A 17176-nucleotide genomic window follows, 5' to 3' on the forward strand; every position below is an offset into this window, starting at 1 on the left:
TATCTTATCATTGGCTATGCCTCGAGATGCGAATATCATTGGCTTCAGTTAAGGAGATGCACATCCATAGTTCAGACACAATCACTTGAGGCTCTTTTGTTTCTGAAAACGCTCTAACTTCCAATTAGCTTTTATAAAGACACATTTAAGTCAGATTGCAGGCTCGGGTGTTTGCTTGGAAATTGCCTGGAAAAAAGCTAAAGCTACAGTATCTTTTCAGTCTGAAAAGTATAAAGAAAATCAGGCATGCTGAGACACAATACAAGATGTCATTGCATTTTATATAATAGTGTTTTCTGTGTATTTCTCAATCGCAAACACATACCGCTTTTATGTGAAACTATACATCGTTTGTTGATTGCCTCCAGTGGTGGAAACGGTCAAGTTTACGTCACAGAAAAAGAAAATATATAAAAAAATATGCAAAGGTTCTCACCCTAAGTGTGAAGCTTACATGATATATATTTTTTTAACTTTGATTTTAAATGTAGGGTTCTACATAGCTTTATACATTGGGGTTATGAAATATCAAACATTTCAAGGTGTAATAATACTAGGATCAGTACAAGTCAGCAGCTGCTTGGTGGAAAATGATGAATTATAGATTATTTCTATATAATTAAATACAAATTAAATGTCCACATGTACTAAGGTTTTACGCTTCCAGTGTCTTATATATATATATATAAATATATATACACTATATTGCCAAATGTATTGGGTCACCTGATCTTTACTGCTACTTGTGGTTAGTTTCCAAACTTTTACCCCAAAGCTGGAGGCACTCAATTGTACAGGATATCTTGCGCTATAATAACATTTTGCATTCAATTAAACTTGGAAACCCAAAACCTGTTCCAGCATGGCGATGCTCCTGTGCACAATGTGAGCTTCTTGAAGATCTGGTTTACATGCTATTGAGAGGAAGATCTTGAATGGGCTGCTATAGAGCTCTGATCTCATCCCTACTGAACACCTTTGGGATGGATGTGAATGCTGACTGCACCCCAGGCCTCCTCACCTACATCAGTACCTGCCTTTCATAACACCCTTGTGGCTGATGAACACAAATATCCATTAATACACTACAAAATCTAGTGGAACATCTTCCCAGAAGAGAAGAGGGAATTATAAGAGCAACTTGGGACTGAATGTGGAATACAATGCTCAAAAATCACATATCGTACTTATGACTAGGTGACCCAATACTTTTGGCAATATTGTGTTTCTAGATATAAATTATATATAAATTGAAACTTTTATTGAAACAGAACATTTGTTAGACCCCATTTGGGTAATACAGATGTGTGTGTGTGTGTGTGTGTGTGTGTGTGTGCGCAAACCTGAATATGTAGAATAGTTAGGATTTTCTTATTTTCAGAAAAATTCTTGAAGCGGGACATAAAAGCTTTAGCCGCTAAACCAGGAAATGGCTAACACTAGCGTGATGTTTGTGAAGAATAAAAAATCTTAAATCTATAGTGCTAACACTAGCCACTTCCTGGTTAGCGGCTTTGACTAGCGCTATTGATTCTGTAGCGTTTTCATGCATACTCAAAACAAATCTTATTTCCGGTACAGATGAGTAGCCACAGTGGCACTACACTAACTCTTTTTTTTTTTTTTTTTTTATGCCATTGTGTGCATGTTTTAAAATGTAATAATGGAAATAACTGTAAAAAATGCACTCAAAATCTGAGGTGGAGACTAAACAAACTTGCAGTCCACCACTTTATACATTCCTGTAAAATCTCAGATTTTTGACTGTCCTTCAGGATTTTTTGGTAAACAGCAGAATTCATGGTTCCATTTATCACAGCAAGTCTTCCAGGTCCTTAAGCAGCAAAACAGCCCCAGACCATCACACTACCACCACCATATTTTACTGTTGGTATGATGTTCTTATGCAGTGTCACTTTTACGCCAGATGTAATAGGACACACACCTTCCAAAAAGTTCAACTTTTGTCTCGTCAGTCCACAGAGTATTTTTTCAAAAGTCTTGGGGATCATCAAGATGTTTTCTGGCAAAACTGAGATGAGCCTTTATGTTCTTTTTGCTCAGCAGCGGTTTTCGTCTTGGAACTCTGTCATGCAGACCATTTTTGCCCAGTCTCTTTCTTATGGTGGAGTCATGAACACTGACCTTAACTGAGGCAAGGGGGGCCTACAGTTCATTGGATGTTGTGGTGGGGTCTAATTTCGTTTGGTTGGCCACTCCTGAGAAGGTTCTCCACTATTCCATGTTTTTGCTATTTGTGAATAATGTCTCTCACTGTGGTTTACTGGAGTCCCAAAACTTTAGAAATGGCTTTATAACCTTTTCCAGACTGATAGATCTTAATTACTTTCTCATTTGTTTCTGAATTTCTTTGGATCTCGGCATGATGTCTAGCTTTTGAGGATCTTTTGGTCTACTTCACTTTGTCAGGCAGGTCCTATTTAAGAGTTTTTTTGACACTTTCTTCACACAGGGTCATTTCATTTAGGATTTTTTTTCCCTCAATAATAAAAACCTTCATTTAAAAACTGCATTAACTTTAACATTAAGTAAGTCAGTCATATTACTGATACATTTGATAGAGCTCAAGGCCACATGAGGCTTAAATGTAGAAAATCGTTAATCTTCTGAGCTCTTAAGATTTAATTCATTTTGGGACTCCATTTGAGGGCATTTTATATATTTTATAAAGATATTTAATATCTTTCCCTCTTTGGTGTATCAGCAATGCATTTAAAAGAAAGAAAATGTAATATTTGGTTTTAGATTTATTTATCAAGAGGGCAAAATAGATCCCAAGATCTTTTAAGTTCTCTAAAAAAGAAAGTCATTTCTTATTCTGCAGATTGTTTATTTATTGCTGCGGAGGGACAAAATGGGGCCATTGGATAGAAAAAATGCAATAACCTACACTTTAAAGTTTAAAACAAGGCTTTCAGCTGTGTACCCGCCGTGTATGCTAATAAATCCAAAACACCTGCATCACATCCTGCAGAGATCCATGTCTTAAAAAAACACCATGAAAATATAATGCTAAAAAAACTATCAACTAATACTATACAAACTTCTGCAAAAGGATGCAAATAGAGGCAGCTGGGCCTAAAAGTCACTGAGGTACAGAAAACATAATCTATCAAGCAGCTGCAGTGTAAGAGAGAGCTATTGCTGGATATGGGAAATTAATTCCATCCATATCCATGAAATTTAAACCAAATTGAAACGGCATAAGGTATTAAAGGTCACGCTGGCATTAATAAACCTGTAAGGTCACTCTGCACTCGGAGCCTTTTTTCAAGCGCTGCATGCCTTCTCAATGTAGTAAATGAGACGGCTCGTTTGAGGCAATTCCTTTTGTTTCCCTCATTATAAGACATAATGACGGGCTGAAATGTGTGGAATCGCAGTACAGGATTCAATAGGCCTCATTTTCATGAGACCCGATGCTTAAATCATTGCGACGCCTGAATTATACAAATCGGCGAACTAAGAAACGGGCGACTTCGTGAAATTCACAAAAATGAGAGATCCTCAATGTCCATGGCAGAAAAAAATATGGATGCTATAAACACACTGCAGGTTTTCCCACATAATTTCCTCTTCTTGGAAAGAGCCTCAGTGTCTCGAGCAATTCCTTCCCGAAGAGATTGACTTCGCCAGCGGAATTCAGATGAGCTTCGCCAGCTTGGTGTGTGTACGTTTCACAGGCACTCGACCGCTTGCTCGTAGTGGGAGAGCAATTTTCCCGCTCATCTCTAACGTGACACGGTGGCGGTTACGGTGCTGAAGAAATGCACGAGTGTGCACGTAATAACGGTCCGAGCGACAGAAAGATGCAGAGCGAACAGTGTGTATTTCTAGCTCTGGTACTCCAACGTAGTGTGATGACCTTTATATAAGCATTGGAGACAGCTGATACCTCGGTCACGCTTCTGAAAAGCTCCGTCCCCCGTGCAGCTGTGAAGAACAAGTGATTAATATATCTCGCTTTTATTCTTTCCCAACAGACTAGTTCTTTAATAAATGCATTAAAAATACAGCCTTCCTGCAAGGAAGAGCAGCAGATTATTAATGAATAATTTTACATCAGTAATATGTGGGACGGAACGTGACTTGGCTCTTTTAAGACATCATCTTTTGTTCTTCTGATAATGAGAAAAAATATGCTGGATGGCATTATACCATCCAATAAATCCTCATTTGCAAACAGAAATGTTAAAAGACTTCTTCAATTATAAAAGTGCTCGAACCGACTTGCTTTAAGTGCTGGTGGATTTGCTCCAGAAGGGAGCTTGATCGCAGCAATTTAGGGGTCCAGGCACTATACAGCAACTACTGTACACTAGAGCAGTGGTCCCCAAACCCCCGGGCCGCAGACCGGCACCGGTCCGTGGGTCAATTGGTACCGATTGGTAATGTTTTATTTTGGAAATACATCTGTCTATGACTCACTCTTGATGCATGTCATGATGCCTCGGTCACATGTCTTACCTCCATCCTCTGCCTTCTTAAAGGGGCTGCTCCGGCCGCTAACACATAATACATTACCGCTAAATTGAAACCCCCAAGCGAGCAAAATGAACAAACAACAACACAGTGGATTCACGTTTATTATTATATTTAGATAAATACCAGTTTTTATGCCGATTGTATCATTTTATTTTGTTGTATTTATCCGCCTCACGCCGGTCCGTGGAAATATTATCTGACATTAAACCGGTCCGTGGCGCAAAAAAGGATGTGGACACTTATAGCACAACTGTGTTTAAGCCTCACATCGAATTGGTCAGAGGATTTTGATTATTTGTCTATAAAACAAGATCTTTTAGTAGTTCTAGATCCACAAGTTGTGCCTGTCTTAAGATATTCTCACAGGTAATTTGATAATACACATTACACACAAATCAGTATCTAATAACAAAAAAATGTTTTATTGCTGTTTACTCATTTATATGGTAAAATTTCCTTTTACAAGACTGGTAGTCTTCAGGATTCTAAAAGTTTTTCACCACGAGAGGAAGGAAAAAGAGTAAAAAAAGAAGCTGGTGAGGAAACAACAGATACATGATCCTTGATGAGAATTTCATCTGCAGAGGACCATTAATGCAATTGTAAATGTTTGAAAAGCATTACATGGCGTTTTTATTATGTCAATAAGAGGAACACTTCTGGCTGTGCTGTTAGGGAAGAAAATAACGCACAGCTGGAACATCATTCCATGTTTAACGTCACCAAATTGTTGTTATGAACTTAAAAACAAATCGATAAAGTGTCCACAATTACCGATTAGTCCACTGAGAAAAAAAACATCCATTGCTGGGAGCTTACATCATTAAAAAAAAAAAAAAATAAAATAAAATAAAATAAAATCACATACATTTCAGAGATATCACTTGATTCTGAGGTATCCCATCCACATTCATAGCATTTTGCACATGCAAATGAGCTAATTTTCTACTTGCTAAGTTCAGGCTTTGCTTAAGGGTCCAGCAGTGGTGCTGAGATTTGAAGTCAAAACCTTCCGATATACAGTCCAAATTACTTTACCACTAAAACTACCACTTCCTCAAGGCTCCAGTCTTCATTCTGTAAATGCTAAAGCTGATACAGTCAGTGCCTGGAGACGCTAAGCTGGAACCCCGACTAGCATGTTGTTTTTGGGCGAGCAGCTCTCAGGCTCCATAGTCATCACCTTTACTGAATAACCGTGAGTCTCAGCAGCCCAACTGCGGTCTAAATCGACCAATCCCATGCAGCGTTTCCCTGGAGACGAAAAAAAGAGAACGATCCTGGTAATCAGCGCATGAGATTATTTACAGACCCATCAATCACCTGCGCAAGAGACTTAACATCCATTATACAGCTCTGGTAATTAATGTATGCGTTAATATAATAAATACACTTGAGCTTAGTAATCAATATAATGAATACCACAAATGAACTTATGGATAATTAAATATTATATCATGTATAAATACATATTGTATAATATTTCACTGCATTATAAATATAATTTATTATTTAGTGTTAATGATACCATTTTTCCCACCTTTAAGACAAGTACAGTATGACAAATGAAGAATCAAGGACCTTCAAGCTGTTTGACTTCTACAGAAACAAGAAACTTATTTTGCTTAAAAAATTGCAAGTATTGTTTTTATGGTTTGAGGCTACCATGGATGCTGGCCATGAATTCCAGTTTCTCATACTTATTATACTTTGTCACAAATCAACCTTTCAGAACAAAAGGTGAACCTAAGCTTTCTAGAAAACAATGCTGCTAGCAATTTTTACACAGCACAATGTCTCAAATTTACAGAGAAAGGTGTAGGAAAAAAACAAATAAAACATCGAATGGTGGGTTTGTGGCTGGAAACACCTTGAGGAGAGATGTCAGGAAAGAATGGCCGGACTGACAGACTGAGCTAAAAGAAAGGCCACGGTAACTCAAATTACCACTCTTTACAGCTGTAGTGTACCAAAAAGCAGCTCAGAAAAAGCACATGTTGAACCTTCAGGCAAAAGTGGTGCAGCAGAAGATGAAATTATTTTCCATTCCTCTTAGACAAAACCAGGGTTCTGAGGGTACAGTAGACAGAGATTCCCCTGAAACTGCATGAACAAAAAAAAAAATACCAGGCAGAAAAAGTACTCTGTTATTCCTACTGCAAAACCGCAACTGAATAGATGCTTTTTTTGCGATTTAATGGATATTATTAATGTTGAAGGAAGTTCATTACAGCCTTAAAAAAAGACACAGAATCTTAAACTGGACCGGGGTCATGTGATCATTTTTCTAATACCGCTATTCGTATGTATAAAGTGTTAATGTATTATTTTTTTTTTTTTACTTTTTTTAATAGCCTTTAGTTACTATTTTTGCTGTAGCTTCATCTGGGGAAAAAAATGATACTGAATCCTTCCATTTAATGGAACAAACTTCTATGAAAACATGATTTGAAGCTTTTAAAAGGAGCTCAGGACACATCCATTAGTTGAGAACCATTTGAAGTACATTTCGCAATTGAAAGGATGCAGTGTTTGTCTCCACTATTCAGTCAATAAACCGGTTCTAAATACTCTGCTGGCTTTTAAAGAAACAGCAATTTCGCTTTGGCATGGAAAACGCATTTACACTAATAGATTCTTTCTGATATACAGGTTCTGATATACATGTACAAAACATGCTATCAGAGCGTTCTGCCCCCCCCTTTCCATTTATTCATTGAAATATGTACATTAACCAACCATATTAGATTAGATTAAATTAGATTAAACTTTATTGTCATTGTGCAAGGTACATGTCCAGAGCCAATGAAATGCAGTAAGCATCTAACCAGAAGAGCATAAGTGGCCGATTTACAATAAAAACCAGTGAATAAATATGGTTTGAGGTCCATATACACAGGAATGAGGGTGATTAATGTACAGAAGGTGCAGTAGGTAATAAAATATGGTAGACATGTCAGAAGATAATATACTCAAATGACATGATATTGTTATGTACAAGTATGAATGTATTCAGGATACAGTATATACAGAATAAATACGGGTGGAATGTACAAGAGTGCAAATGTGAGTTAAGGATGGTGCGAAAAGAAATGTGTAGTGGATAAGCAGTGAGAAAAACACCGAAAGTGACATGCAGTATTGAATCAGCTGTTCAGTGCAGTAACAGCCACCGGATTTTAGCACCACATTAGGTGCTTTTAGCTCAACTCCACCTGTTCATAATGAATCTCTGATGCATAAATGGGCCATCACATATGCTAGGATAAAAATAAAAAAAAAGTTTGAGAAGTATAAAAGTAGGTTACGTTTTGGCAAGACTGGGGAGGGTTTGTTTTCTCTAAAGGGAAATACAGAGCGCCTAGTTTACACCTATAGTTAATCATGTTTGTCACATAATTCCTCTGGTTTTTCCATGTTTCCATTCTTTTCATGTACCCAGTATTTTGAAATGCATTATTATTTCACTAAGCCTCATGAAAACTTATATTTGGAACACTTTTCAAAGTAGATCTGATAAAAACCACTTCTGGCCAATTCAGACTAACACAACTCTATTTTTGGAAACACTCAAACATTTCCCACCATCGCATGACAGATTGCTGAACAGTCAGCATAACAGGGAGGGCATTTTAAAATACAATTATAATTATTACATATACACTTTATGGACAAACGATTGTAGTTAACTGACTGAGATTTGTGTGCCATTTTATATACATCCCATTCCACATTTGTTTTTATAGTAATCTCCATTCTTCTGGGAAGATGTTCTACTAGATTTTGGAGTGTGCTTCTGGAGATTTGTACTCATTCAGCCACAAGGGTGTCAGTAAAGTAAGGTTTAGGTGAGGTGATTTAGGTGAGGAGGCCTGGGGGGAGCCGTCAGTGTTCCAATTCGTCCCAAAGGTGTTCAATAGGGTTGAGGTCAAACCTTTAAATCAGGCCACCCAAGAGCTTCCACTCCAACACATACAAAGTATATCTTAACAGAGCTGGCTTTGTGCACAGGGGCATTGTCATGCTAGGAAAGGTTTGGTTCTCCTAATTTAAGTGAAGGAAAAACATTACGCATTACAGCATCCACAGACATCTGATACAATTATATCCCTTCAACTTTGCGGGACGAATCAGATGTGACTAATAAAGTCTTCATAATAAAGTTCATCTTGTATATGTGGTAAGTGGTAAACTGTCAACTGTCATGATTGTGATCTAACAGGAGTTTTATCTGCCATGTGATTATAAACTTGCAGGATTTCAACACAAGGAAGCTCATTAATAGTGATGTTAATTGGGGAAAAAAAACCCAACAGTCTAATAGGGAGTATAAAGAATAGATTGTGGCTTAATGAAAAAATGTCATGTGGTCTGTGGAGTCCAGATTTACCCTTGAAGTGTATAGCATGAACGATACCTTGACACATACTGTTCATTTATAAAGCTTCTGGAGCAGTTTTATGATCTGGGTTCAGCTCAGTATCATTATGCAACAATAAAATGAAGTCAGCTGTACTGAATGGCCAGCTTATTCTATACATAGATTTATTCTTCCCTGATAACACAGGAACTGCAGAATGACAGAACACGGGTTTATCATCATTAATACCAAGACCCTATTGAAATTCATTAGGTTCGGCATGGAGAATATTTTACAGTGGTTTAACTCTTTAACCTATTTAAGTCTGGATGGTTATAAATTTTGCGAGTCTGTACATAAGTGGAAGTTGAACAACTTCCACTTATGCTGCAATGCTGCAGTTCACACAATCTCACATTTAAATCAATTAGTGTCCCATAACACAAAATGCTATAGAATGATAAAAATAGTATAAAAATATCATTTCACATCGAATTTGTATGCAAAAACGCAATACTTTTCAGAACACAAGATGTTATTTTCTGCAGTGTTTGCTTAGATCAGACGTGCCGGAACCTTTACCTACAAAGGACCAAAAATCTGATTAGTTTAGGGGCCGTGGGCTGAAAGTAAACTGTATTATATTAAAATTTAACGTGTCATCAATGATGATTTTCTAATATTCATCAATCTGCATAAATAATATTGTTGTATATTTAATGCTTCCTGTTCAGTGAAACTTATATTACAATGAAAACATAGGAACAATCCTATTTATAACCTATTTATAAGCCGCACCCACTGATTTTTACAAATATTTTTATTTTTACATAAATAGCTAACTCAAATGTTACCACTGAACAACTTTTGCCAATGCACCCTTGTTTGGGCATCATAAATAAAATGAATATGTTACAAACAGTTAGTTCTGAGAGTTGATGTGAAGGAAGAAGAATAAGGGGTAAGGATCTGAACAATTTTGACAAGTGCAAGATGTTAGATGATAGATAACGGGGTGAGAGCATCTTTAAAATGGCAGCTCTTTTGGGGTGTTCCTGGTATGCTGTAATAAGTACCTACCGAAAGTGGTCCACGGAAGAAAAACCTCATGAATACTGTGATCAAGGGTGCACAAGACTCACTAATAGACGTTCAGAGCAAAGACCCATCTGATCTGATCCAACAGCAGAGTTACTGTAGAACTATAAAAATATGGCAAGCAAGCAGATGCAGTGTGGATGCAGATGCACTCTGGAAAATGTTTTGCTGGAAAACCTTGGAAGTTACTCCAACATGCACCACCTACTTAAACGTTGTGAACCAAATATACTCCTTTATTTAACAGTGTCTTTAGAAACAGTGGCCTTTTTTCAGCAGGATAATTCACACTTGGCACACTGCAAAATTGTTCAGGAATGATTTGAAGAACATGACAAAGAGTTCCAGGTGGTGACATGGCCTCCACATTCCCCATTTCTCAATCCGATCAAGCATCAGTGGGATGTGCTGGACAAACAAGTTTGATTGATGGAAGCCCCACCTTACAACTGAAAGGATCCCCTGCAGATCTCTTGGTGCCAGATACCACAGCACACCTTCAAAGCTCTCATGGCGTCCATGCCTCAAAGGGTCAGAGCTGGCAGCACAAGGGGGACTCAGTATTAGGCAGCTGGTTGTAATGTTATGGCTAATTCGTTTGTGTTTGTGTGGGAAGAAGATGAGTGTACCACTCAGGCAGCTGCAAAGGATGAGCATGGGGGCAGGAATGACGGATCATCCAATCTGAAGGAGAGCTCTTCAGCGCAATGAGGAGGCAATGCAGTGTGATGGAGAGCCGTCACAGCGGGAGACTAAGTGATGCTGCGTTGCGCTGGCTTGATCTGCACTTCACCAATATTCACACACACTTCATTTATATTGGCTTCAAACTTTACTTAAAAAAAGATTCACTAAAAAGAAATTAACTTTGGTGAGGCAATTGGGTTTATTATAATTGAAATGTGAATAAGCAGGTAGTTCTGTGGAGAGGGAAGTTTTGTCAGAGATTAGACTTGGTGTTTGCCTGTCATGAATATGCTTAGAGATATTCAAATTTGGGAGGGAAACTTACTTCATTTTTGGCTTGCGTTATATAATTATACACTGGGAGTGCATGTTTGTATGTATATATGTATGTATGTAAGGATTTACATAGTTTAATCAGAATTGTCAAGTCTTGCCCATAGTCAACTGATGTATAGTCATATGTGTGTTGGTGTATAGTCATATGTGGGGGGTGGTGGTGGCTGGATTACGACGAAACCTGGTACTCGTAAAATGATTCCTCATAACATTTTAAAGCCACAATGTGCAGAACATCACACAAAGATATAGAAGAAAATGTATAAAAACATTTTGCATCAATAAACCTAAAAACAAAAACCTAACAAATAACTGCAAAAAGCCACAATGCAGACAGGATTTGCATTTCACGTTAGCCAATCAAATTAAAGCACAGAATCTATGCACTGAAAACGCAATTATAAATGAATGTACAGAATTTAATCAGAACAGGATAAATCTTTACAGAATCTCGCAAACATTGTTAAATATTTAACACAAACACGGATCATGGAAAGTGTTTGGGGGGTCAAATCTTCAACTGTCCAGTTTTAGAGAGCCTGTTTCCACTATAGCTTCAAATTCAGTATTTTACCTCACAGGAGTGGAACTCGATGTGGTCCTCTGCTTCAGTGCCAAATGGGTTGATGTGCTATCTACTTCAAGATGCTTTTCTACTTACCAAGGTTCTTTGAGTTACTAGGGCCTTCCTTTAACCTCAAACCAGCCTGGTCATTGTTCTCTGACCTCTCTCATCTTGAATAAGATGTTTCCACCCACAAAGCTGCCATTAATTTTTTCCCACACCATTCTGTACAAACTCTCTGGGCTGTTTTTTTATGCATTGTTCTACCACCACATGATTGGCCAATTAAATAGTTCCATGACTAAGCAGGTATACAGGGGTTTCTATTCAAGTGGCCAGTGAATGTGGATTTTATTGGATTTCTTCCCTGGAAAACAAGAAAAATTTACCGATTAAGCGGCGCTCAGGGGGAAGCTGGACAGCTGTCTGGTCAGCAAACCTGCACAGGATCATGTGCTCCTGGAAAAAAACAAAAAGTACTATATTGTAACATACAGCTATAACCGAACACCATAGACCTGGTCACTGAAACACATCAAGATAGACTGGGGTATCTTTTTTTCCATTTAAATTTGAATATCAGTACCCTTATTAGGACCCTTGTTAGCCTGGAAATATTTTAGAAGTATTTTTGATACTTCTACTGTATCTGTAAATAATTGTGAATGTGGTACAATTTTTAAATTGCTATACCACATCTGAAACCTATTTGATTCAGATTGATGGTGAGAAAAGGACAGCTTCTGTAGGAAAAGGAAGTGTATGCCATTTTTTCGTTCAGGCAGATTTCTCAACAGATTAATGTGCTGTGTTATTGCACATTTTGTTACGGTTTATATATTTCTAGACTTTCCAATAACCACTTGAAGACATTTGACACATTTCAAGTGGTTCCCGAAACGGCGAGCTCTTCTGCTTTGACTTTTTTTGCACTTTAATCTCCAGCATTGGCCGGCTTTACTTCCAGTAGTTAGAAATTTAATAATCTTAAAGTTTTAAAAGTTATAATGAATGTAAAAGAAGCTGCCAATGTTTTCAAGATTTTGTGGTGATTGAGGACAAAATGTTGACAGAAAAAAGCCTTATATCTTTAATAACCGCAGCACAAAATAATAAATATAACTATAATTTAAATAGCTTTATTAACATGGAGGCGATATCTATTTTGGATTATATCTGTGGGAATATTTACAAGAAGGCATGGCTTACAAATGATTTTCCAATTCATCCAAAAAGTGAAATGGGTGGAGTTTGGGGCTTTGTGAGGGTCACAGGAGGGCTTCTATACCAGACTCATCAAAGTATGTCTTCATAGACCTTGCTTTATGGACAGGGGTATTGGCATTTTCAATATCGGCAGGAAAGTGTGTTACCCAAAGGTTGCCACAAAGCGAAAAACCCTACAATTGTGTACAATTTCTTTGCATGCTGTTGCAGGAATATTACTTCACTAGATCCAAGAGACCAAACCCAAACCCATTATAACATGTTATTTTGCCTTCCTGCAACATTCTCCTGGCAGCTGTCAAACCCTGATTCTTCCATCAGACTGCCAAAATATATCACGCCAGAGAATACATTTGCCCTGCTTCAAAGTCCAGTGGCAGGGTTCTTTACACCACTCTCGCTGTTGCTTAGGGTTGTGCATAGTGCTCCAGCTTGGCCATAGAAATCCCTTTCATGAAGCTCATGATTCAAGTTCTTGCCCTGATGTTGTTTTCAGAAAAAGCCTATAGTGAGCAATACAACAGGAAAAAAGTCTCAGTGCTATGAGTTTTCATGTTCTTTGTTGCTGAGCTGTCGGTGCTTCTAAATGGGTTAACAGCCAAGTATGCGTTGAGGAGGCGATCGTATGTGGTGCAATTGGGAGAACTGTGAAAAATGCAAGAGGGAAGCATTGGAATTTTTATCTTATTTTTCCAGTATTGAGGAATGAATGTGCAAACAAATAACAGGCAATCTAAGTTACAGGCATGTACTGTATAATGCTGCACACCATGTGCACCATATTACATATGCCATTTGACACAAGTGCTTCCAAAGCCATAATCAGCCAAGAGCAGACAGCAGACCACTTTGTTCTACAGATGCACCGCAGACAATTTCAAACCTAATTATTGCCAAGTGTAAGTTTGATGAGTTGAAAAAGTCAAATTAAACAGTATAAACGTTCTTCTGAAGATCACTCGAAACTGAGAATTGATTGGCTCTGTCGATATTGTTGGGAATTCTAGATAATGGGTTGTAACTGCCTAGTCTAAAAACGAATTATCGCATATCTTAGGTCCTAAAGGTGTCCATATCTACAATAAAGGCTGATCACCCAGATAAACTGATTTGTTGTAGATTTGCACATGTATTTTATATTGTACATATGAGTGATTATGGCAGTACTAATTAGATTAAATGGGTTTTAATTGTTCATGAAGCTTAATACTAAGCTTTCTTTCGGCTTCTCCCATCAGGGGTCGCCACAGCGAATCATTCTCATGTTTGATTTAGCACGTTTTTACGCTGGATGCCCTTCCTAACATAACCCTCCCCATTTATCGGGGCTTGGGACCGGGACTGAGAGTGGCTGGGGTTGGTTCCCTGACCGGGGAATTGAACCCGGGCCGCAGCGGCGAGAGCGCCGCATCCTAACCACTAGACCACCAGAAACCCTCATGAAGCTTAATACTACAGGAGTAAAAACATGGAAGAATTAAAGACTTATATAAAGTAGGTTCGAGCTCAAATATAAGAACAGTAGACATCTAGAATGATCTCCAGAAACAAGGCCAGCACTAAACACTGCTGATGGATGGAGCTAGAACAGGGGTCGGCAACCCGTGGCTCGGGAGCCGCATGCGGCTCTTTCATCCCTCTTCTGCGGCTCCCTGTGGCTTTGGAAAATAAATAATGAGTATTTAATTAAAATGCATTTTATTTTAGTCCGTTAGTTTTTAAAATGTAATTCTAAATTTGAAGATTTTGGTGATCTTGTAAAATCTAAATAAAACGTGTTAAAGTTTTTTTGTCACTCTTCATATGCGTCACAACCGCTAATGTGCGACACCCACCGGCACGCGACTTCTTAAACTTTGGTTGACGGCACACAGAAGAGGACGGCATTTTTGGTTTGCTGCCGGTGAATAATTTATGTTCGGCGTTCTTTTCATAAATACAAGAAGGACTCAAATAGACATTGAGTATTTTACTTGAAAGTAACCTTCAATCCAATGTCTTTTTTTAAGGAGTTCAAAATTTGTTTGTTGCATGCAGAAATGTAATTTCATTCTCTCTGCAGTTCATTGATTTCATAAATGCAACACATTATGGTTTGATTATACATAGCATAAAGGCAAAAAAAAACGTTACATGTAGTGTTATTTCAATTTAAATGTCAAAAGGGTTTTGTGGCTCCCAGTGTTTTCTTTTCTGTGGGAAACAGGTCCAAATGGCTCTTTGTGTGGTGAAGGTTGCCGACCCCTGAGCTAGAACAAGAACAAGGATTGGCATTTTTCCTAAAACCAACTTGGTCCAAAACTCATTTGCAGGCTGGCAGAAATCCAGGAGCAGGGTACAATCTGAACCACAGGGAATTATTACTTAAGAAAATACTTTGGATCTAATGTCTTCAGGATATCTTCACGTGTAAGATGTTGGTTAAGTCCTGTATCTGTGTAGTGGTTTTGTATCTTAAGGGCAAATAAATGCCTTCAACTAGGGGTCCATAAACGTTTTTTTTCTGTGAGGGTGACATAAATGTTCCTTTCTTTAATGGTGGACCAGGTTGGTTTGTATTAGAAAATTGCATGGGCTGTAATGTGACTACAAGTATTGTAGAAATTGTATTACGATTTTAAATGTATTTATTATTATGCCTCCTAATGCTAGACTAGTTTATTTTGTTATGCAACATACAGACAAATGAGCATTACTTTTTTAGATATATAGCTGATTACAAAAGCATTATTACTATCAATGATATTTATTCATATTTATTGCTATTGAAATTCAAAATTAATAACTTTAATAATGTTAATAACTGAGGGAAATTTTAGTTGGAAAGCCAACATTTGTTATCTTTGTTATAGAGTTATGATATGAGTAAAACATATTTAAAATGACATTTTCAAAATATGTCTCTTCATTGTTCATAAGGCTGTTCCAAATATGGGGGTGTGCAGTATTCCACCCACAGGCTGTAGTTTGGGGACCTTTCCCCTAAACTCTGCAGGGAAGTACATCTCCAGAAATAGGGTTAACTTGAATTCTGTGGGGTATCAGATCTTCAAGAAAAGGGTTGGCTGAAATAGGTGGTATCTGAGTCTTAAGGAGAAAAGTAGGACCTAATCCCTACAGAGTAGCAGATCTCCAAAAATGAACTGAAACTCTGTGGGGTGGTCAAATAGATCACTAGCAGAAGGACAAATGTGCAAGGTCGTTAAACTCCAGGAGAACGGTAGGATGTAAATCCTGCAGGGTTTTCAACTGTAAACCCCACCTCTCATGGTTGTATATCCCCAAGTGATTGGGTGGATCAGTGGTACAGTTGTGTTCAAAATTATTCAACCCCCAATGCTGTAAATGGTTTTAGGGAATTTAGTGTACATTTGTAATTGTATTCAGAATGAAATCCTACAAGGACTTCTTAAAGAACCATATGCAACTAAAATGACATCAATTAGTTTTGTAATACAGTAGTAAATGTTTCTTTTGTGAATTCTTCATTGACATAATTATTCAACCCCTTAAAGACTACCACTCTGAAGAACAGAGGTTCAATGAAGTGTTTTCAATCAGGTATTGAAAACACCTGTGGATATCAGGGAGCAGCAATAAAGCCTAATAAGCACCAATTAGGCAGCTTTAAAATGACTGTGATACTCAGCTCCTTCTAGACATTTACTGGTGTGGTTACAAACATGGTGAGGTCAAGAGAATGGTCCAGGAAGACAAGAGAACAGGTGATTACTCTTCACAGGAAGGGCAATGGCTATAAGAAGATTGCAAAGATGTTAAACATACCAAGAGACACCATAGGAAGCATCATTCGCAAATTCAAGGCAAAGGGCACTGTTGAAACGCTACCTGGTCGTGGCAGAAAGAAGATGCTGACTTCGACTGCTGTGCGCTACCTGAAGCGTAGAGTGGAGAAAAGTCCCCGTGTGACTGCTGAGGAACTGAGAAAAGATTTGTCAGATGTGGGTACTGAAGTTTCTGCTCAGACAATACGGCGCACCCTGCGTAATGAAGGCCTCCATGCCAGAACTCCCAGGCGCACCCCCTTGCTGTCCCCAAAGAATAAGAAGAGTCGACTGCAGTATGCCAAAAGTCATGTGGACAAACCACAGAAGTTTTGGGATAGTGTTCTGTGGACTGATGAAACAAAATTAGAACTGTTTGGGCCCATGGATCAACGCTATGTTTGGAGGAGGAAGAACAAGGCCTATGAAGAAAAGAACACCTTGCCTACTGTGAAGCATGGCGGGGGGTCAATCATGCTTTGGGGCTGTTTTGCTTCTGCAGGTACTGGGAAGCTTCAGCGTGTGCAAGGTACCATGAATTCTCTTCAGTACCAGGAGATATTGGATGACAATGTGATGCAGTCCGTCACAAACCTGAGGCTTGGAAGACGT

At 38.2% G+C, this 17176-nt stretch overlaps 1 protein-coding gene across 1 annotated transcript in view; it reads right to left on the minus strand.

The window, feature by feature from the left end:
* Positions 1-4907: 4907 nt before the first annotated feature.
* The window catches only part of gstcd (glutathione S-transferase, C-terminal domain containing), a 144163-nt gene continuing 131894 nt past the window's right edge, over positions 4908-17176 (minus strand). Inside the window, 2 exon segments of the mRNA XM_046876495.1 lie at positions 4908-5760; positions 11942-12011. Coding sequence (XP_046732451.1) covers positions 5624-5760; positions 11942-12011 — 207 coding nt within the window. The 3' untranslated portion in view covers positions 4908-5623.

The sequence above is a fragment of the Silurus meridionalis genome, chromosome 2 (genome assembly GCF_014805685.1).
Source record: "Silurus meridionalis isolate SWU-2019-XX chromosome 2, ASM1480568v1, whole genome shotgun sequence".
NCBI classification, from domain to species: domain Eukaryota; kingdom Metazoa; phylum Chordata; class Actinopteri; order Siluriformes; family Siluridae; genus Silurus; species Silurus meridionalis.